Source organism: Strongylocentrotus purpuratus, unplaced genomic scaffold (assembly GCF_000002235.5).
Source record: "Strongylocentrotus purpuratus isolate Spur 01 unplaced genomic scaffold, Spur_5.0 spur5_scaffold_3, whole genome shotgun sequence".
NCBI classification, from domain to species: Eukaryota; Metazoa; Echinodermata; class Echinoidea; order Camarodonta; family Strongylocentrotidae; genus Strongylocentrotus; species Strongylocentrotus purpuratus.
In genome coordinates this window covers 25,470,044-25,491,416 of record NW_022145609.1, presented here as the reverse complement: position 1 = coordinate 25,491,416, position 21,373 = coordinate 25,470,044, and the positions used below count along the sequence as shown (strand labels likewise).

General features: G+C 39.3%; 1 protein-coding gene across 2 annotated transcripts; it reads right to left on the bottom strand.

Moving 5' to 3' along the window:
• Positions 1-202: 202 nt before the first annotated feature.
• LOC576853 (eukaryotic translation initiation factor 2D) lies at positions 203-21,269 on the bottom strand. Of its 2 annotated transcripts, none has more exons than XM_030996242.1 (14): positions 21,166-21,269; positions 18,811-18,946; positions 17,510-17,700; positions 17,100-17,183; positions 16,520-16,718; positions 15,546-15,844; positions 14,746-14,863; positions 13,704-13,853; positions 11,485-11,655; positions 11,094-11,183; positions 5,234-5,326; positions 4,194-4,329; positions 3,494-3,801; positions 203-1,544 (listed from the first exon to the last, which is right to left on the bottom strand). In XM_030996242.1, exons 1-13 carry the CDS (start codon positions 21,245-21,247, stop codon positions 3,571-3,573), a joined length of 1,980 nt encoding a protein of 659 aa, XP_030852102.1. In that variant the 5' UTR covers positions 21,248-21,269; the 3' UTR covers positions 203-1,544; positions 3,494-3,570. The 2 variants fall into 2 exon arrangements, with proteins under 2 accessions (XP_030852102.1, XP_030852103.1); XM_030996243.1 differs by having other exon boundaries at positions 20,979-21,224.
• Between the last annotated feature and the right edge of the window lie 104 nt (positions 21,270-21,373).

Here is a 21,373-nt window from a genome sequence, read left to right as displayed (position 1 = left end):
CCCCTCTCTCCCTCTGTTCCCCCTCTCTCTCCTAATCTTTTTTCTTTTCCTTTTCTTCTTTCCATTTTTTCATTATGCAGTGTCGTCTTTTTCATTCATGCAAGTGTCGTCTTTTTCCTGCTCACCACCATCCAACTTTACAATTGGTACAATAGTAAAAAAAAAAAATGAAACCAATAAACAGCAACAATACACTTTGCAGTTGATTGATAAAGCACTTTGTTTATCATATCTTCAACGAATAACACATTCATTGTGCATGGTCAGCCATACAAGTACAATAAATATATAATTTCTCTTTACATATTTTGAGTTATGTAGATCTTACAGCAGTATACTGTTTATATTAAGTATGCGTTAGAGTTTAACATATTTTTGTTGTTTTGTACTTTTATGACATGAGTACAATGTCTAATTATAATTATTTTTGAGGAAAAAACATACTTTAAAAACATACGTTTTAATCTGTAAAATTGATAACTATGGAAAGAATATAGCACCTTCACTTTTCACATCTAAAAACATTTATAAGCCAATGCTGATTTCCCAACAAGACATTCATAAATCTATTACAATATGGTACTTAAAAGGGAGAGGCAGAGATGCCAACCTTCATCAACAACAAAAAAGCATTCTTCAGAGGAAAAACAGTATTAAAAACAAACAAACGGTGTTTTTGAAAAAATCTCCCACCTTAACATATTGCCCAATCGATATACGGAGCATATAGTATACGTGGGTTGTTCGCAACATGTGCAGTTTGGGGCCCAGAATCATTGTCCTGAGTGCATTGTTTGAAACATAGGTGCATAATACACATACGACACAAAGCCCATGATCAGAAATTGAGAAAAACTTCAGTAAAAAAAAAAAAGGAACAAAACATACAAAAAACGTACAGCAGTATTCATAGCAAAAAAACTGAACAAATACGGCAAAAACAGAACAGTTGGCATATCTGGAGAGGGTCATCCATTTCCACATGCAGGTCATTGGAGAGATAGCAATAGCCTTCCTGAGAAACTAAGTCATATACTGTGAAATTGTAGCATGCCAAGTTGCCAACCTACGTTAATAGAATCAGGACACCAGACTTTGTGGAAATACCATTAATGAGGGTACAAGTCTGCACACAGCAAACCCGTAGTCCCATCAAGATATACCCCCTATTCTCTCAGAGAGTCTTCAGTGAGGGAATTGTAAGATAATGAATGTTCCATTTAGGGCGATTGGTTGAAAACACAGAGCATTATATAAAGCCTGTTGGTCATAAAACTGAAGGCTATTACTGGTGATTGACAACACCTGTTATTAGGTACACACTCCAGTGGTGTCAAATTCCCCATGAATGCCCACGACTACATTGTATGCGTCTCTAAAGCGCTATACCCATGCAAAATATCACAATTATCGTTGTTATCTATCGCTGAGAAATTAAATAGTATGAACCTAAAACAACAGCCTCTATCATCTCTTGCCCTTTCCTTTGCCCTTGGCAGTCTGTTCTAGCCCATCAATATACCTCCTGGGTATCTTGTAGTGACCTGTAAAAAAAACACAATTGAAGAGATACAAAAAATGTATTAATGATACAAAATATACAAATAATTACCACATTCACACTATGCTCATACTTATTCCAGGGAATGTGCAAGATGTCCACAAAATCCTTTCATTAATACTCTGAGTTTAGCCAGCTGCCCTGGGAGACGAAGCTTTCAATGGATAACTTCCTATTAAAGCCCCACTGTACTACTTATAGCTTCTAGCGCCCTCTATATAACAAACAATGCATAATCGGTGCCTGTTGGTCCCCCATGATCCTCTTTTTCTTATGTTAATTCAGAGCTGATTTGTTGAGATAACCACCTGTCCAGTGACCTTGCAGGGTGGTATAATCCCTCCTGTACACTGGTACAGAAGGGCTTTAAAAGAGGAACCCATTTCCTACACCCAGGTGGAGAGTGACAAACTTAGATTAATGTCTTGCCAAAGGGCATTAAGTGCTGCTGCAGGACCCAAACCACAAACCATGTGATGCTATGTGACTTGTTCACCAGCGTATCAGGAAAAGAACTCTAACTAGATGGAATTTGACTGCGCGCAGTCGAAAATGATGCCTCCGTCATAGAGCAATTTTACAAACCAAAACAGAAGACATTTTTCGAATTCAAGTTCAATTGTAATCCATTAACAGGTTCTCAGAATATCGTGATTACAAGCAATTTCTCATATACATATATGACCCTTTGATCTTTGACCTCATGACCCTAAAATCTACTCAGTTCATTGGCTCTGCAAGATGTCCTGAGTTAAATAGTAATCCATCTGTCAGTTCTAATGAGAATGTGTTCACAAGCTATTTTTGAATACATAATGAGCCCATGACCTTTGACCTTTGATCTTATGAACCAAAAATCTACTCAGTTCATTGGCTCTGCAAGTAACATACATGACCTAATTTTGGCAGGAATCCATCAATCGGTTCTTGAGAACGCGATCACGAGCTGTTTTTGCATACATAATGTGCACTGTAGCCTTTGACCTTTGACCTCGTGACCCCAAAATCTAATCACTTCATCGGTTCTGCAAGTAACATACATGACCTAAGTTTGGCAGCAATCCATTACTCGGTTCTTGAGATAACGCGATCACGAGCTGTTTTTGCATACATAATGAGCCCTGTGACCTTTGACCTTTAACCTCATGACCCCAAAATCTAATCAGTTCTTTGACTCTGCAAGATACATACATGACCAAAGTTTGGCAGGAATCCATCAATCGGTTCTTCAGATAACGCGATCACGAGCTGTTTTTGCATACATAATGAGCCCTGTGACCTTTGACCTTTGACCTCGTAACCCCAAAATCTAATCAGTTCATCGGCTCGGCAAGATACATACATGACCAAAGTTTGGCAGGAATCCATCAATCGGTTCTTCAGATAACGCGATCACGAGAACGGGACGTACGTACGTACGTACAGACGTACGTACGTACAGACGTACGTACAGACGTACGTACAGACGGACGGACGGACAACCCGAAAACATAATGCCTCCGGCTACTTCGTAACGGAGGCATAAAAATGCTTAGTAAGTGTCCGATGCCCATGCCATTAGATCCCCTACCCATCTCAAAGAACGGATAATGAAAGTACTATGAACCTGCTTTCATGTCCACCTTTAGACAGACCGGATGATTTGTTTTCCTTGAATGAAAAAACCTGAACTAAAGTGACATGTACAGAAAGACAACCTGTGCATACAGACCCAATATTTTCTTCTTCTCCCTCCCCCCCCCCCTCTCTCTCTCTCTCCCTCCTCTTCTACCTCCCTCCCCTTCTCTCTCTCTCCCTTTCCCCCTCCCCCTCTCTCTTTCTTTTTTTTTTTCACTTTCTCTCTCCCTCTTGTTTTTCCCCTCTCTTTCTCTCTCTCTCATGAGGTCCCTTTGAATGTTCATAATTATCTGTGGATAATTCACTCATAATTACCTGTGAGAAATTTGTCAAGGAATTTGAGTTGGTTTCCCTGCACTGTCACCTGTAGGCCAGACTTGGCATTGGGGCCCTCACCCACTGTAGTACTGGCTGCAACAGCTATCTGGAGCCGATGGCCAAACTCCTTGGGGTCCAGACTGAACTGCTCCAAGTTCTGGATCACTGTGATCTACAGAGTGGCGTTTGGAGAAACAATACAACAAAGCAAACGGTGTAAACGTGTTATTGAAAGCTATCTGGAGCCGATGGCCAAACTCCTTGGGGTCCAGACTGAACTGCTCCAAGTTCTGGATCACTGTGATCTACAGAGTGACGTTTGGAGAAACAATACAACAAAGCAAACGGTGTAAACGTGTTATTGAAAGCTATCTGGAGCCGATGGCCAAACTCCTTGGGGTCCAGACTGCACTGCTCCAAGTTCTGGATCACTGTGATCTACAGAGAGTGGTATTTGGAGAAAAAAAATACAACAAAGCAAACGTGCTACCGAAAGCTCAGACACAAAATCTATCCAAAGCATTGGGGACATTTCATATGACAAGGAAGGCAATAATGTGCAGCGGGACTTGAACCACAGAACTTGTGATCCACAGTCCGGTGACATATCCACTCGACCACGACTGAAGTTAGAGATCAAACATAAAAGAAATTATAGTATGATTTCGCTGACCCAAGATTCAAGGCCATTTCTTACCCATTTGTTGCCTCCCTTTCTTTCCAATTTGAGTATGATTGGTTGGACCTGGCCTTTGTGGATCCGAGGTTGAACCTTGGCAGAAAGATCGCTGGGGAAGAGTATCTGATAGCCGGGATTCATCTTGTGCAAGAATCTACAGCAGTTTAATTACAAAATAAGGTGAAATATATGCTTAAAATGTGTGTGATTGAGATTGAGGAAGGTTAATTTAATGCAGGTAAGCTAATCCTATTCTTGCTTCTTCAATATATATTTCTATTTTCAGTGATAAATCAAGCTAGAGAATACAAAAACAGTGATTGAGACTACCAAATCATCATCTCCTCACTTTCAATATAAATATGAATTTCACAGCTATAAATTTGATTAAAACAATAACTAAATGCTACGATTAAAATGATTGCTTGCTTTATCATGTAAACTGAATGCTCATGGACTTACTCCCCAGTCACCTCATCAGACTGATTCCAGACTGGCCAATAATCAACAAGTCTTTACATTTTGGGTAAATTTCCAGTATTATCTATTATTTGACTTGTGTAATAGTATTGTTATGATTGCCTGGGGGGGGGGGGGTGTTTTACAAAGATCCTAAGTTGAACTTAACTCTAAGTTTGACTTACAAATTATGGAGAGCCATTTGTCGCCTTAAAAAAATATATATTCAAAAGCGAAAATTCAAGTATTTTAGATTTTATTTAAATTCCACATCAAGAACATGAAATCTCCTTGATAATAGAAAATATGAATGATTTGAATCAACATTTTATGCCTTTTTAAAATAACTTTTACAAGATATTTTCATAGATGCTAATGGCTGTCCATAATTGTAAGTCCAACTTAGAGATAAGTTCAACTTAGGATCTTTGTGAAAGACCCCCCTGGTTTATCACTTTGCAGGATTTCCAAGGACCTATGGAAATAACATGACTTCTCACAGTGGTGAAAGAAGCTTTTTAACAGTTCCAGAACCATCAAGAATCTTCTAGAACGTGAGAAGCCCTGCAAATGTTCCATGAATCAAATCAGAAGCTCACCTGGTGAAAAGCTGATCCCATTTGAGATGACTGACGCTACCCTCAGACTTCTTTATGGCTGCATCATGGAGAATAGGGTCTAACATCACATGGCTGGGGGGGGGGGGAAGAAATAAAGCTTGGTCAGGGGGCACTGTAACGGTTACATTCTTCCTATAATCTACAGATAACACAAATAACCTTTTGAAACCAACTTGAAATTCCACTCTCAAAAAGGGGTTTGTTTCTCTTAATTTTGTATCACCATTCTGCCTGTCTCCAGAATTGGTGTATGGGACCGACCATCTCAAAGCGGAACAAAGATTCGAGAGAAAAAGCAGACATCTTGCAAGGCTTTCTCACACTCATCATCACAGATTGACAAACCAGGAAATCCAGGAGCTTGTAGACTTTGTGCTCTGAGCATTCTGGAGGAGTAAAGAGTGTATCCACCATACTGCAAGAGTTCTCGATTCCAGTAGGCCAGTGGCATACAAGATAAATGAATCCATGGAAGATGATGTGAATTCTTTGGAATATTCCAAAGCTGTACCTCCTGAAGTGCTAGAATGCAAATCCAAAACCGGTTAGTCAAAGAAAACCGAAACAAAGGAGATTCATACTATTCAGAAAAATCAAACAGACTTGTGCTGGGTAGGAAATATCTCAACAAAACAAGTTGTTCTAGGTCATCAAGAAGTCACAAACACCTTGATTGTCATACTTTGAGTGACAAGGATTGGATTTCTTTGAGATCCCAATGTTATGGCCAAGGCAGTTTGCTATTGCAAATGGAGTGGCTGGCTAGACACATACATGCAGACATACAGAAGAGAGTGGAGCAAAAGGCCAAGAGACATATTAGCCCTTGATAGGCTTTCTCTACAAAAATTCATGATGTTCAAGTGACAGCTACCAAGACAAGTGAGACTGCCCAAAATGAGTTTACCATTTAATACAGACTTGTTTGCAGCCTTCATTGATGCAGTGCTCTTTTGTGCTTCAAGCATTTTGAAAGGAGTAAAGAGTGTGTCCATCATACTGAATGAGTTTCTGATTCCAGTGTGCCCGAGGCATAAAAGATAAATGAATCAATGGAGGATGATGTAAATTTTTTAGAAAATTTCAAAGCTGTAACTCCTAAAGTGCAACAATGCAAATCCAAAAACCAGTTAGTCAAAGAGAACCGAAACAAAGGAGAACCATACTATTCTGAAAAATCAAACAGACTTGTGCTGGGTAGGAAATATCTCTACAAACCTAGTTCTAGGTCATCAAGAAGTCACAAACTGTGACAAACACATTGATTGTCATACTTTGGGTGACTAGGACAGGATTTCTTTGAGATCACAATTCTATGACCAAGACGGTTTGCTATTGCAAAGGGAGTGGCTGGCTAGACATATACATGTAGCTTACAGAAGAGAGTGGAGCAAGTGGCCAAGAGGCATATTAGCCCTTGGTAGGCCTTGGATCTTTGCTAGTCCCTGCGACCACGCACTTTTTCGGCACAATGTACGACAATACTCTGTAAGATGGATGTACTCCAATGGAAAAAGAAGAAGTCCCCCAAATATACTCAATTATCATGTTAAGTATGTATCGTTCTTTATTGTATGTTTATGTGGCTATTGTAATATTTTGATGTTTTTCTTTCTGCATTGTTGTACATGGCTGTTTTTATGAGTTTTGTGGAGATAATTGAATTGAATTGAGCAAAAGAGTGCGGAGCAAAAGGACAAGACCCATATAAGGCACATCTCCTATGTCCTGTCAAGTCCTTCTCAAAATGGACAAACCATACCTGTGTGTGAAAAACCTTCCACAGCACCGTTAACATCTCGGACTGCTCAGTGCGTCCTATAGTTGATAAGAAAGAATCAAGGCATGGTTTCTTAGGAGAAGAGAAACGAGAGGGAAGACAAAAGCATGAGCCAATGAAAAGACAGAAAATAAACAGACATTTGCAACTAAGTCTGTGTGTTGATTCACATTAGTGCAGGGCAACACAAAGTGCTGTTACTTGTCCAAGAACAAAATGTCTTGGATGTTTGACAAGGAGAACCCTGGGCTTGCTTTCATACTCTCTGTATATCAGAGTTATGAGAGAAAACAAGCTTCAAATCCAAAGGTCAAAGAAAGACAAGTGTGGAATTTGTGAAACATGTACCTCAAGATGTACCTCAAGATGTACAGCAAGACATCAGAAAAATTGGCACATCTCCTATATCCTGTCAAATCCTTCTCAAAATGGACAAACCACACCTGTGTGTGAAAAACCTTCCACAGTACCCTGAACATCTCAGACTGCTCAGTGCATCCTACAGTTGAGGAAAAAGAATCAAGGTATGGGTTTTAGGTGAAGAGAAACGAGGGGGAAGACAAAAGCATGAGCCAATGAAAAGACAGAATTTGTTGAGCACTTGCAACAATTTCTGTGGTTCAATTGTGCCGTTACTTGTCTGCAGATCTGTTCAAGAACAAAATGTTTCGAATGTTTGACAAAAATAACCGTGGCCTTGCTTCAAACTCTCTGTGTACCGGAGTTATGAGAGAAAACAAGCTTAAAATCCACAGGCCAAAGAAAGACAAGTGTGGGATTTGTGAAATATACCGCAAGTCATCAGAAGATCAAAATAATCAATTGAATGTGGACAAGAAGCGAATTAGGCATATCTCCAATGTCCTGCCTAATGCTTCTCAGAATGGACAAACCATACCTGTGTGCAAAAAAACCTTCCAGAGCACCCTCAACCTCTTGGATCGCCAAGTGCTCACCATAGTTGATAAGAAAGAATCGAGGCATGGTTTCTTAAGTGAAGAGAAACGAGGGGAGGGGGAAACAAAAGCATGAGCCAATGAAAACACAGAAAATTGTCGAGCATTTGCAACAATTTCCGTGTGTCGATTCACATTACTGCAGGGCTAACCAAAGTGCCGTTATTTGTCTGCAGATCTGTCTGTTACTTGTATGCAGATCTGTCCAAGAACAAAATGTTTCGGATGTTTAACAAATTAACCCTAACCTTGCATTCACACTCTGCGTATATCAGAGTTATGAGAGAAGCAAAGAAAGATAAGTGTGGAATTTGCAAAACATACCGCAAGTCATCAGAAGATCAGAATAATCCATAGAATCTTTTGTGCTTTTTTCAATCGAAATGTCGGACAAGAGGAGCTACAATTGTACCAGAATACCTCTCCACAGTGCTGCTGTATTTGACCTGCAGGAGAATATCTGCATGTATCCACCTAACAACCGGGAAGAGATCTTCTAAAAAATGTAGGTTGGCATGCTTCAATTTCACATTATATGACTTAGCTTCTCATGAAGTCTATTGCTATCTCTCCAATGAAACCATCACCAATTATGTCTTAAAATCGATCAGCCTTCTTGGTCAACTGTAGAAACATTCAAATTACAACTAAAAACGTATTTGTTTCTTTCGTTGTAATTAATGCAATATTCTAATTTACATTGTGTCTAGGAGAATTTCGAATTTGTTTTTCTGTTTATTGTTTTTTCTTTCTTATGTCTGTTACATGTACTTTTCTCTAAGCGCCATGAGCATCGAAAGGTGGACCTGTGCGCTATACAAGTAGCCACTATTATTATTATTATTATTTATCCCGGTACAGTACTCAGCTGCATACAGGCGCGGATCCACGAGCCCAATTCTTTCGGCCCGGCTATGGCAAGCCCATTGTGTAAAAACTAGATAAACTCAGTTTATCAGAAAAACTGTGTTTATCAATGATAAACTCAGTTTACCAACTGATAAACTGAGTTTTTCTGATAAACTGAGTTTATCAACTGATAAACTCTGTTTATCTGATAAACTCTGTTTATCTGTTGATAAACTGAGTTTATCATTGATAAACTGAGTTTTTCTTGATAAACTGAGTTTATCAACTGATAAACTGAGTTTATCAACTGATAAACTGAGTTTTTCTGATAAACTGTGTTTATCTGTTGATAAACTGATTTTATCTGAGAAAAACAGAGTTTATCTGAGAAAAACAGAGTTTATCTAGTTTTTACACAAAGGGCTTGCCATAGCCGGGCCCGAAGAATTGGGCTCGTGGATCCGCGCCTGGCTGCATATGTATGGTGCGATGAGCTGCTCAAACTTGTGTGTGTACTTACGAGTACCGAGTCTGTGTATGTATGTGTTGGCATGAGAAAGTTTGTGAACCTGTCATGCCCATTTATTAATTCTGCTGTGTGCTAGCTGATCGTGAGCAAGTTTGTGATGATGTTGCGCTATTCATAAATACAACTACAATCTTAGTAGTTCTACTACTAGAACTATGTGTACATTGCGTGCGGTTTGTGTGGTTGTGGATTGTGTGTTAATGAGTGGTATGACATAGTCCATTCATCAATTATTTCATTCACAAAGTGTCAGCCAGTTTTTATTTGGATTTGTACTCTTGTAGGGCTATTCTTGCATCACAATTTTAAGCCACTCAATGAGCGACCCCCCCCCCCCCCCCAATTTCCCTAAACCAAACGATGCATCCTATGGTCTTCCTCCTGCTGCAGTGAGATCTGCAAACGAGAAAGTTGAGGTTTTAGGAGAAAATTTTTCTTTGACTCCATAACTCGGTAAGAAGCGACATGAGCCGTATGGCGCATACAGCAGCAAGCTGCGAGCTAAAATCAGACGTTATGCGGCTGAAAATGGAGTCGCAGCAACTCGCCGAAAGTTTTCAGCAGAATGAAAGAAAGCAATCAATGAGAGCAGCATTTGTGGCATGACAGATGCCTATGTCAAGGCAAGCAAGTCAGACGAGACCCCGGAAGCTCTGCCAAAAGGAGCGAGAAAAAAGAATGGGATGAAATGGCGAAAGCATTTATTGGTGCCGTTTGAAAAAGTGATGGTGGCATCAGCACAAAGCTGGTGTTGGCTGGCACCACAGGGCTCCTTCAAGCAGCTGAACCTCCCATTCTAGATGAATATGGGGGTTCCGTCACCATCCACAAAACGTGGGCAAGATCCCTCCTTGGCAGAATGGGATACACCAAGAGGAAAGCGACAAAGGGTGTAAATAATTGCCCTGACGATATCAACAAAATGGTCATAAGATTTCATAGGAGGATTGGTCGCAGGGTACGAAAGTTTGACATTCCCAATCAGCTCATCTTCAACTGAGATCAAACTGATGTTGATGCGATACCAGCTACATCTTGGACCATGCATCCAAAGGAAGATTGGCAGGTGCCCATCAAGGGAAGCGACGACATGCGTCAATACACCTCTCTCTTAGCCTGTAGTCTGAGTGGAGAGTTTTTGCCTCGTCAGATTATCTACCTAGGCAAAACTGTGCAGTGCCATCCTCCAGTAAAATTCCGGCCAGAGTGGGACATTTGGCACACGGAGAGCCATTGGAGTAACAGTGACACCATGCTCCGGTATTTGGACAAGATCATCATCCAATATGTCATGCAGACGAAGGAGAAGATGGGTCTACTCAATGTCAAGCCACTCCTCATCTTTGATGTCTTCAGGGCTCACCGCACTCGGGACGTTCTCACAAAGCTGAATGACATGGGATACATGTACGTCTTTATTCCAAGTACATATTTTATACCCTTCCCAGGACCTACACAACAGTATTGGTAAGTAAATTCAAATTGTTGATTTAGTGTTGATTTAAACCCTTCCACCTGGTACTGTGAATAAAATAATAACTCACCACTTGTATTCTTTTGATTGAAACCAATTTTTCATTAAAAACTGATGTGTTATATTCAGCAGCTTTGAGTGAGTATAATCACCAAAAAACGCTAGGTATTTTTTAACAACATTTTTTTTTTATTTTCTCGGCTGTGTCTAAAAAAATGAAGGTGCATCTTATACGCGGAGATATACGATACCTGTAATCATTTTGATCTATTAAGCTCTCATTCTTGATGTAAGCTGTAATGGCATTCCTGACATCTTCCTTGGTCATCCAATCACCTCTCCTGATGGTCAAAACAAAATGGAGATAGACAAGATGAAATTAATAGTTTGAGAGAGAGAGAAAGGGAGAGGGAAACGGTGAGAGAGAAGGGGGGGGGGGGGGGGGAGAGAGAGAGATTTTGCTCTAAATTTAACTGACCAATTCCTCTTGTTTTTCTGCTTCTATTAAAAGCAACTGAATATCATGGTGAACTTCCCCTTTAAGAAAAGTTAGGTAGTACCACCTAAGCTAGGATTTTTGGCTTTATGAACTGGACTTCCAATAATATCACCTCTAACAATTACACCATCCTCTGAACTTACTTGTATCCACTGTGTTGGAGTACTGGTGCTTGGTTGGGCATGACTGAATAGAACTGCCTGATCTCTGGTGGTCCTTCGGGTGCCTTTGAGCTGGAGGATGGGTTGGACGACGCTGCATCCGACTGCTCATCGGAATCACCAGAATCAACAAGAGGTACAAAGGACCTTAGCCTATGGGGGAAAGTTGGGGGCAATTCCAGGGTACAGACAGTGAAACGTGAAGACAGGATGATATTGAAGATTCCAACAACAACAACAACAACAGAAAATCAGAAATAACAACAACAAAAAAAAATTCTATCAAGGTCCTCCTCCCTCGGAGCAAAATGCAAAATACATTATGGATAGAATAATATAGGTCCTCTAAAAAGAAAAGACCCTCCTGAGTCATATATTTGGAAAAATTGACAGTCAAAGCAACTTAAGTGATACCAATACACTAAGTAATAGTCTGATTTTCAGACCATTGTACTGAATGGTTGTACCTTTTGTGCTGCACAAAGATTCAATCAGTTTAATTTTGGCCATTACAAGAAGTGGGTAATTGATTGAGACAAATGCTCATGTACCCTATACATCTCATTTTATGTATGTAATTACCAAAGAAGAAAAAAGAAGTCGGTCAGTCACTTAATAGTGTCTGACCAAGTAAACAAGTTTCCTTACATAATTTGAATATTAGGACTAACCCTGTAAGTTGGGGCTCTGATCGGACACCCTCGCACCTTTGATCGGTATCGGAAGATCGACCCCAAAAAATCGGCTGATTTTTTATTTATTTTTAACAATGAAAATTTTCAAGTTTTTGGCTATCAAATGCTCCAAAACTAGATGGAATTCGACTGCGCGCAGTCGAAAATGATGCCTCCGTCATAGAGCAATTTTACCAACCAAAACAGAAGAAATTTTTCAAATTCAAGTTCATTTGTAATCCATTAACAGGTTCTCAAAATATCGTAATTACAAGCTATTTTTGCATACATAATGAGCCATGACCTTTGACCTCATGACCCAAGAATCTACTCGGTTCATTGGCTCTGCAAGATACATACATGATCTAAGTTTGGCAGGAATCCATCAATCTGTTCTAATGATAATGCGATCACAAGCCATTTTTGCATACATAATGAGCCACGTGACCTTTGACCTCATGACCCCAAAATCTAATCAGTTCATCGGCTCTGCAAGTAACATACATGACCAAAGTTTGGCAGGAATCCATCAATCTGTTCTTGAGATAACGTGATCACGAGCTGTTTTTGCATATATAATGAGCCCTGTGACCTTTGACCTCGTGACCCCAAACTCTAATCAGTTCTTTGGCTCTGCAAGATAAATACATGACCAAAGTTTGGCAGGAATCCATCAATCTGTTCTTCAGATAACGCGATCACGAGCCGTTTATGCTTACATAATGAGCCCTGTGACCTTTGACCTTTGACCTCGTGACCCCAAAATCTAATCAGTTCATCGGCTCTGCAAAATAAATACATGACTAAAGTTTGGCAGGGATCCATCGATCGGTTCTTCAGATAACGCGATCACGAGCTGTTTTTGCATACATAATGAGCCCTGTGACCTTTGACCTTTGACCTCGTGACCCCAAAATCTAATCAGTTCATCGGCTCTGCAAGATACATACATGACCAAAGTTTGGCAGGAATCCAGCAATCGGTTCTTCAGATAACGCGATCACGAGAACGGGACGTACGGACGTACGGACGGACGTACGTACGGACGGACGTACGGACGGACGGACAACCCGAAAACATAATGCCTCCGGCTACTTCGTAACGGAGGCATAAAAATTAATGGCTGGGATTATTTTGTCATTTGAAGTTGTTGTAGACCATGTTTGTTGATATTTAGTGCCTTTTCATGACTTTGAATTTAATAATATTGGTCTAAGAGCAGAGGCAAAACATGTGGGCCGCCATCTCGGATTATAATGATCATTTTAATTGATCGGCGATCAGAAATTATTATACGATCACCCCTGATCGGATCGGTATCGGCGTCCGATCTAATGATCGTTTACAGGGCTAATTAGGACACTGCTGGGGTTTAAATTTCACAGATAGGACATACATGACATATTCATAATTCCTGCAAAGTTCTACAGAATTTGATGTTGGCTGCAAAAGGGACATAGTATGTTTAAAGGACATGAGTTGATGCCTTCAGGCTCTCATCAGATGAAACACTACACAGTGACTCACTCATCATGGTCTTTGTAGATGGCCGTTATGCTGTCCACACCCCTGCTCAGCTCCCTCACGTCCAGGAGACGTCTCTCCTGCATGGCGCGCAGGAACTTGGACAGCTTCTTGTAGCTCGACTTCTTCAGATCCAGAGTCTTCCCTTCTGGACTAACATCAAGGTAAACATTTTCAGTCAAATCTGTCTACTACATGGAATAAGAGAAAGTGGCCACCATATACAGGTGGTCTTTCTAGACCGATTCTACAATATACACCTCTCTCTCTTGAGGGAGACACAAATGCATGGCCATTATAGACAGGTGGACTTCTTCAGATCCAGAGTCTTCCCTTCTGGACTAACATCAAGGTAAACATTTTCAGTCAAACCTGTCTACTACGACCACCCCCGGGAAACAGAGAAATATACAGATGGTCTTTCTAGACAGGTTCTACAATATACACTTCTCTCTTCTGTTCTCTTGTTCTCTTGTTCTCTCTCTCTCTCTCTTGTTCTCTCTCTCTCTTTCTCTCTTGAGACAAAAATGCATGGTCACTACAGAGAGGTGACTTTTATAGAGAGGTGGCCATATATCAAGTCACAAAGAGTTTTCACATTATCATGATTCAATAGTATAATTTACTAATTTTTAGAAAAGCAGACCATTATCAATGATAACAATTGGGGAAAAACTGAAACCGATTGATTCCTAAATTCCCCAACTATATTATTATAATTAAATTATAAATTAAAGTGAATGTTGATCGTTATAAAGCAATGAATGGGCTCTATATACCTTTCCAAACATTTACGTGTTATTTTCATGGAAAAAACAGTTGGTATGATTCAAAATTTGGGAGTCACACATTGACGCCTTCACAGAAAAACCATAAATATCTTTGTGGTTTGAGAACTTTTACCTGATTTTTGGCATGTTAGAGGGTTAGTACAGTATAAGTACAGAATATAATAAGAAACATTTCATACCAAATTAGGCAGTTTTTTTTCATCATCCTTTAACAATGTTACCGGTTCACTTCAAAGGCGATGTATTAAACTCACCAGGATGTCTGCATATAATTCCTATACAATGAGCTAGTCAGCAATGGCAAGTCTGAGGGCTTCACTTTCTTCTTGAGGCTATGTAATAAACACTGGTAGAGACGTTCATCCATGGCGTCTGTATTACAAGATTATTTTGTAAAAAAAAGAGGAAAAAAAAGGGTCCTTTAAATGGGATGGGAATGATGATTTTATTAACATGTAATTTATGATTGTTGGGTTATTTCTAATACTCCCTCTCATTCTCAGATTACTTTAGACTTCAAACTTTTTCAGTATTATTATGACGATTTAAAAACATCTACGGCCCATGACAGATCAGCTCAGATCTTTTTATAAGCTATGAAGCAGCAAAATCAAGAAGTTTGATAACATCTTTTTAAAAAAATCAATAACTTTTTATTCAGACCCCTAGAAAAAAAAAATGCTTGAGAAAAAAGAAAAGAATTGGGGAAGATTTCTGCACATATTGTGTCCATTTTTGTTATATAACCACATTGCGCTCGATTCCAGGAATTCAATAAGGGAAATTGGTAAGCCTTACAATCCTTAAAATGGCAAGATGTAACACATTGAGAGGTTCCAAATTTTGTCAAGCTTTTGACGAAGTTCATACCCATGTATTCGTTTTCAGAGACATGACATTTTATTACCACAATGCAGCAATAAAAGAAAGACACTTTTGTTGCCAATTTGAAGAATGACATGTGATCCTTGAAATAAATCCTGTCCTTCACATTCCTAATACACAGCATCAGCAAACATCTTCCAGCTCATATATCATCATCATCACCACTCACCTACAGGCGAGACTCCATCCCCTTCATCTTCTACCGGTTCCGGCTCTCCTCCGACTGCTCCTGCATCCAGGGACAGACCAACTAAATCCTCCTTTAAACCACCTCCTTCTCCGTTTCCTTCACATACATGTCCACCATCAATGGCACTTTGGCTCTCTAAGCCTTCAGTTCTTTCCATATTCTCATTATTATTGTTACTTCCCGCAGAGTTCTGGGCGGCGATGGCACTTTCACCCGGAGGTGGAGAGTCTCGACTGATTGGGTTGATTTGCGGTGGTTTTAGTTTACCACCGCTTTCCCTGTCGGAGAAAAGGAAACTGAATATTAAAACTTATTCCTCATTCGCAGAGTCTGAGTTCATAATACATTGCACAAAGCTGTGGTCTCCCGGTAAGAAAGAAAGATTTGGTGACCAAGGAAGTAACAATAATAATCGGCATACAAGACGTCTTCAGAATTAATTTGACATTGATATTTCCTATATGATAATGATACCCATCATGAATTAACATTTCCTGAATGGTTATATTAATAAATTGTATATTTTAGATGAAACAACTCTAATATAAACGTCTACTTTCAAGTTGCAGAGTATGCATAGATAGAAAATGGGAGAGAGTCCATACATGTGAAGTGGGAAAAATGGTCACATAACTTTCATACAGACACAGAGACAACAAATAGGGGAAGCAAAAGAGAGAGAGAAAGAGGGGCACAGAGAGAGAGAGAGAGAGAGAGAGAGCAACAGAGATAAAGAGACAGACAGACACAGATAGAAAGAGAGAGAGAAAGAGAGAGAGAGAGAGAGAGAGAGAGAACAAACAAAGAGACAGCCAGACTGCCAGAGAGACAGAGACAGAGACAAAAACAAAGAGAGAGAGAAAAAAAAAGAGGGAGAGAGAGAGGGCAACAGAGACAAAGACAAAGAAAGACAGAGACAGAAAGACAGAATACAATAACTATTTTTGTTTTACCACAGGTGATCCCCTATACAGTGCAGAGTGAGCACTCCTTTTCCTTTCATTGCTCTACCCAGCATATCTTCTGAGGAGACGGATGCTGTTCCTATGGCGACGGGAGCCAGGTTACCAACGACATTCACACTGCATAGTTGTGATTTCTCCAGAGGGGGAAGTCCCGTCTCTGGGAAGACTACACCTGGTAGCATTAGATCTGCAGTAGGGTGATCAATTGAATTCATAAGGTCATCATCATCATCATCATCATCATCATCACTTTTAATACATGACTCACAATCATTTTTATAATTGCAACAATTAGAATTATCATCATTTACATTATAATTATACTGCTGCTACTACCTGTACTACTATTACTTATGTGACTACTAGTACTTCTATTAGTATCCCTAATGCTACTACTTGCATTGCAACTACTATGACTATTACTACCACTAGTAGTATTACTACTACTTTTGTGACTACCAGTACTACTACTACTGCTACTAGCATTGCTACGACTATTACTACCATTACTACTTCCACGACCACTACCACTACCACCACCACCACTACTACAACTCTAAATACATACCTGCTCCACCAGCCATCTTCTCTATAACAGGGGCATATGTACTCAGACATGGTAGCAATGATGGACATTTCCAGAGTGTGTAAACTGTGGAAGGACAAAATTAAGATTAGATTAGATTTTAACACATTTTCTCTTCTAAAATCATGTTTTATACATTTTTTGTGTGAATAATTTGAAGCACTGCATTTGCTTCCTTTTTTTTCCTCGTAGATAGTAATCACCATTGCAACTTTTCAGAGTATGATGTTCCTTCTTTTCAGCAAAAGAATGTTTTCATCAGTGAAGCAGTACAAAGCATACAAAATTAGAGCCGTAGCACAGTCATTGTATAAATTAAAGCCCAAACATTTATGAACAAAATGGAATCACTGCATGTACATGTACGACATCTAAATCACTGTATGTATTACCTGTAGGGTAAAGAACTTTTTCATTCTCAAAGAAAGCGGGCACTCCATCTGCACAGTAGACCATCATATGTTCCCCTGTATGTGTTTGTATCTTCATGGTGGTCGTTTGAGATTTGTTAGGGAAGATGGAGTCCACCTGGACAGAGGTGATCTCACCGAACTGCTGCAGCACAGAGGTTTTCATCTTACGCCTGGAGAGAGGGAGGGAGAGAGGGAGGGAGAGAGGGAGGGGGAGAAGGAGGTATGGAGAGAGAGGGGAGAGAGAGGGGGGAGAGAGGGAGAGGGAGAGGGGGGGGAGGGAGAGAGAGAGAGAGAAGGAGAGAGATAGTTAGAAGGCAGAGAGGGGAGAGGAGAGAGAGAGAGAGAGAGAGAGAGAGGGTGAGAGAGAGAGGGGGAGAGTGAGAGGAAGAGAGAAACAGACAGAGTGTGAGTGAGATATAGAGAAAAAGAATAAGAGACAGAGAGAGGTAAAGAGATAGAAAGGTAGAGAGATAGAGAGAAAGGTAGAGAGATAGAGAGAAAGGTAGAGAGTTAGAAAGAGAGGTAGAGAGAGAGAGAGAGAGAGAGAGAAGGAGAGAGATGGAGAGAGATAAAGAGAGAGAGGTTGAGGTGACTTACTTGTCGCTCATGAATGTAATAAAAGTACAAGCCATTGACAGTACACAAATTTATAATGGATTTGTTTTCTCTTCACAGAAACACTGAAGTTTAATTTGAAGGAAAAAAAATCTCACCCTCCTAAATTTTGAACAATCTCACAAGAAATAACAAACACAGTAGTGTTTCATACCCAGGAAATAATACCAGAAATATAGGCCTCTCATAGTCATATGTACATCATCACAAATGAAAACATTTGATTGTAAATTCAAAACTTTAATTTGGTTGGACATCTTACAAACTGCTTCTAAGTCCATGTTCTGGTGCAATTGTGATTTGTATCTTATGGGTACCTGTGTAAGGGGTGTAATTATGACTTTCTGCATTTAGTAAATAGCATCAGTGAATACAGCCATATCAACTGACACACAGACAAATAATGTTTTCATTCATGTAATTCTCCACTGATTGTTAAAAGTGACACTGTATTATTTTGCCGCGAAACATAATCCAGAAATTTTTACTTTATTTTCCTCTATGAAAGGTGGTCATGGTGATTCATATGAACCATATACAGTCAAACCTGCTTTAGTGACCACCTGTCTACAAAGACCACCTGTCTATAAAGACCACATTTTGTGTTTCCCTTGGGCGGTCGCTATAGACAGGCTTGACTGTAACTTCCTACTTTTTAAACTTACTTGTCAGATCCTTTCATCGCTGCATTGGACTTGACATGAAAAGGCTTCTTGAACATGATGCCTGGCTTTCTTAATCGAACAATGAAACAAAGAAGTAAGATAAGGAGAGGATCCTTCCTGGTCTGTAACCTTTGACCTTTAAATGTAATAGAGGAGAGATGAAACTAGTTAACATTATAATCTTGGGTCGTCATGGGGAATTTACCATTCTAATTTAAAGATTATGAAATGTCTTGGTACTTCAGTGAATATTCAAGTGTGCTTTTTATAATCTTCACTAAGTTCACTTTATAATGTATTCCATTCACGATCTGCAGGAGAACAGCTTTACTGGGAAAATCAATGACAATAATTTCTTTATCATTTACACAATTTGAATGGAATATGTGTGAACATGTTTGAATGGCTAATCAAGCTGCAAGTGCTTGATGTTGTCCCCCAAAATGACATGATTTTCTCATCACTTTCACTTTGAGTAAAAGTATAGACATAGGAAAAAGTGGAACTACAAGTGATCATTTAAGTATATTCCGACTTGAAAGTGCAGTATATAGCAGTGTGAAAAGAAGAAAAAAGAGGGAACAAGACAAAGTTCTTCATCCCCCCGTATGTCTCCACACTCTGGTTTATATATTTTTATGAACTTGTGCACATAGGTAAGAGTATACCTACAGTATGTCAGAACCCAGGGGGGGGGGGGGACTAAGCTTCATGCATGTAAATTAAAACATCAAAAGTTTGATTATTTGTAAAAAAAAAAAAAAAAATCATTGATTTAACATAATTTCAAACTAGATCAATAAATGGAATTGGAAACAAAATGTTGTACTTCCCTCCCTTCCCACTTGGTTTTGTAGTCCTCTCTCAAAATGTAACAATGTGCCCAGACTTTATGACAATACATGAAGAGGAGGGAAAGATAAACTGTTTAAAACAGGTCTAGCTACATGTAGATGTATGTCTGAATAATGAGAATATTTATACTTAAAAGTGGAAAGAGAATTAGATAAGTGGAAAAACAAAATAATCAAATAGACTATAAAGATGTGCAAAGATTTTTCAATATGATTAGGAGAAACAAAGAAATAGAGAAAATAGGAGATGAAAAAATGAGGAAATACTTGATGTGTAGATCACAAAAAATGGAGAAAAAAAAAAGAAAACTGTGGAAATAAACCACATGCTGATCTAATGTAGATGTAGAACTAGCTCAAAATATTGAAAGACCAAAAAGATGGGATAAATACTAAGAATAGCTAGATCTATGTAGAGGCCTACTATAGAAGGTCTAGATGTTAAGAAAAGAAATTTAGAGAAAGAAATCCATTAAATAACAAAAATAAATATCATGTCATTTATCATAAAAGACAGAAGAACTGATAGGCTAGTATTTGATAAAAACAGACATAAATTGAAGATAGAAAAAAAGATGACAGAACAAAATATTGAGAAGACAAATATAAAGAATAGTCTAGCACAAGCATGGGACAAGGAGTTGGATTAGGACTCAACTAATTCCTTCTCCTTCGATCAGCAAATGGGAGTTTATCAGTTTCTGTGTCATCATCACGATCATTCATGGCATTATTGTTGAGATCTCATGTTTCAAACATAGAACCTAGAGTAGGTCTACAGTGAGTAGACTACATCGTCATTGGCATTGCAATTTGCATTACTTCCTTAGAGTAAATCATTATCATATTCATATCATTATCATTATCAAATCATTATCATATTCCAATCACCAATTCATTTCAAACTTTTCTTTTAGTTTTGCCATTCTGCTTTCATAAAAATCATACTTCACTACAATATTACCAGGAAGTAGGCCCACATCAACTTAGACCTAGACTAGACTCTAATTCATGATTTGGATTGCCCTTTCAATTCATTTTCATCAGTTCATGCTGTCACTCATTTGAGTCATTGATTCATGATTGTCAGTCACTTGTGCCGTGGGCGTGATACTGTCCGAGTCGGGACCCGTCCGAGTCGCGAGTAGTACGGCAACGAGTATGGCTGCATAGACCCTAGGAATGAACGAAGCTAGAACAGTAGAATTAGAAGAGCGCGCGCGGACTAAGTCCGGGTTCTACTTCTACCCCCATCTCGATATCTACCGGGCGGCTGCGACAGGCAGAAAGTAACAACAGCTGCCGTACACTTACTTGAGCTGAGCCCGCGCCCGAGCTCGAGGGACGAGTTTCGACGCTTGACTGGAGTCTGACTCTGACTCTGAGGAAGCTGCCAAAAACTAAATCGTGTACAGGATTAACACAAATAGACTACATGTTTTATGGTACATAATCAACGGCTGCAATTTTACAATTAACTCTACAAATAGTAAACTCTTACAGTTTAAGATGACAGGTAAAACTGAAAGTAGCTCTTCATATATAATTGCACGTGTGTATGACCACCGGATGTAAATATCCATTTAAACTTTGACCTGTATAATGAATGGCATTCGCGCAATGTATAATGGCAGACGATACTGTCGGAAGTAAAATTGATAGACATCGCCATTTTGAATATTCGTGCACTTTTATTGAAAAGTAGTTAG

Excerpts from the sequence above, each read along its gene's own strand:
- LOC576853 (XM_030996242.1), bottom strand. The coding sequence starts at position 21,247 with ATGGATATTTACATCCGGTGGTCATACACACGTGCAATTATATATGAA. Across the intron at positions 17,701-18,810 it reads GCGATGAAAGGATCTGACAA|GCGTAAGATGAAAACCTCTG; the intron begins GTAAGTTTAAAA and ends CCCTCTCTCCAG. Across the intron at positions 16,719-17,099 it reads GAAGATGGCTGGTGGAGCAG|ATCTAATGCTACCAGGTGTA; the intron begins GTATGTATTTAG and ends ACCCTACTGCAG.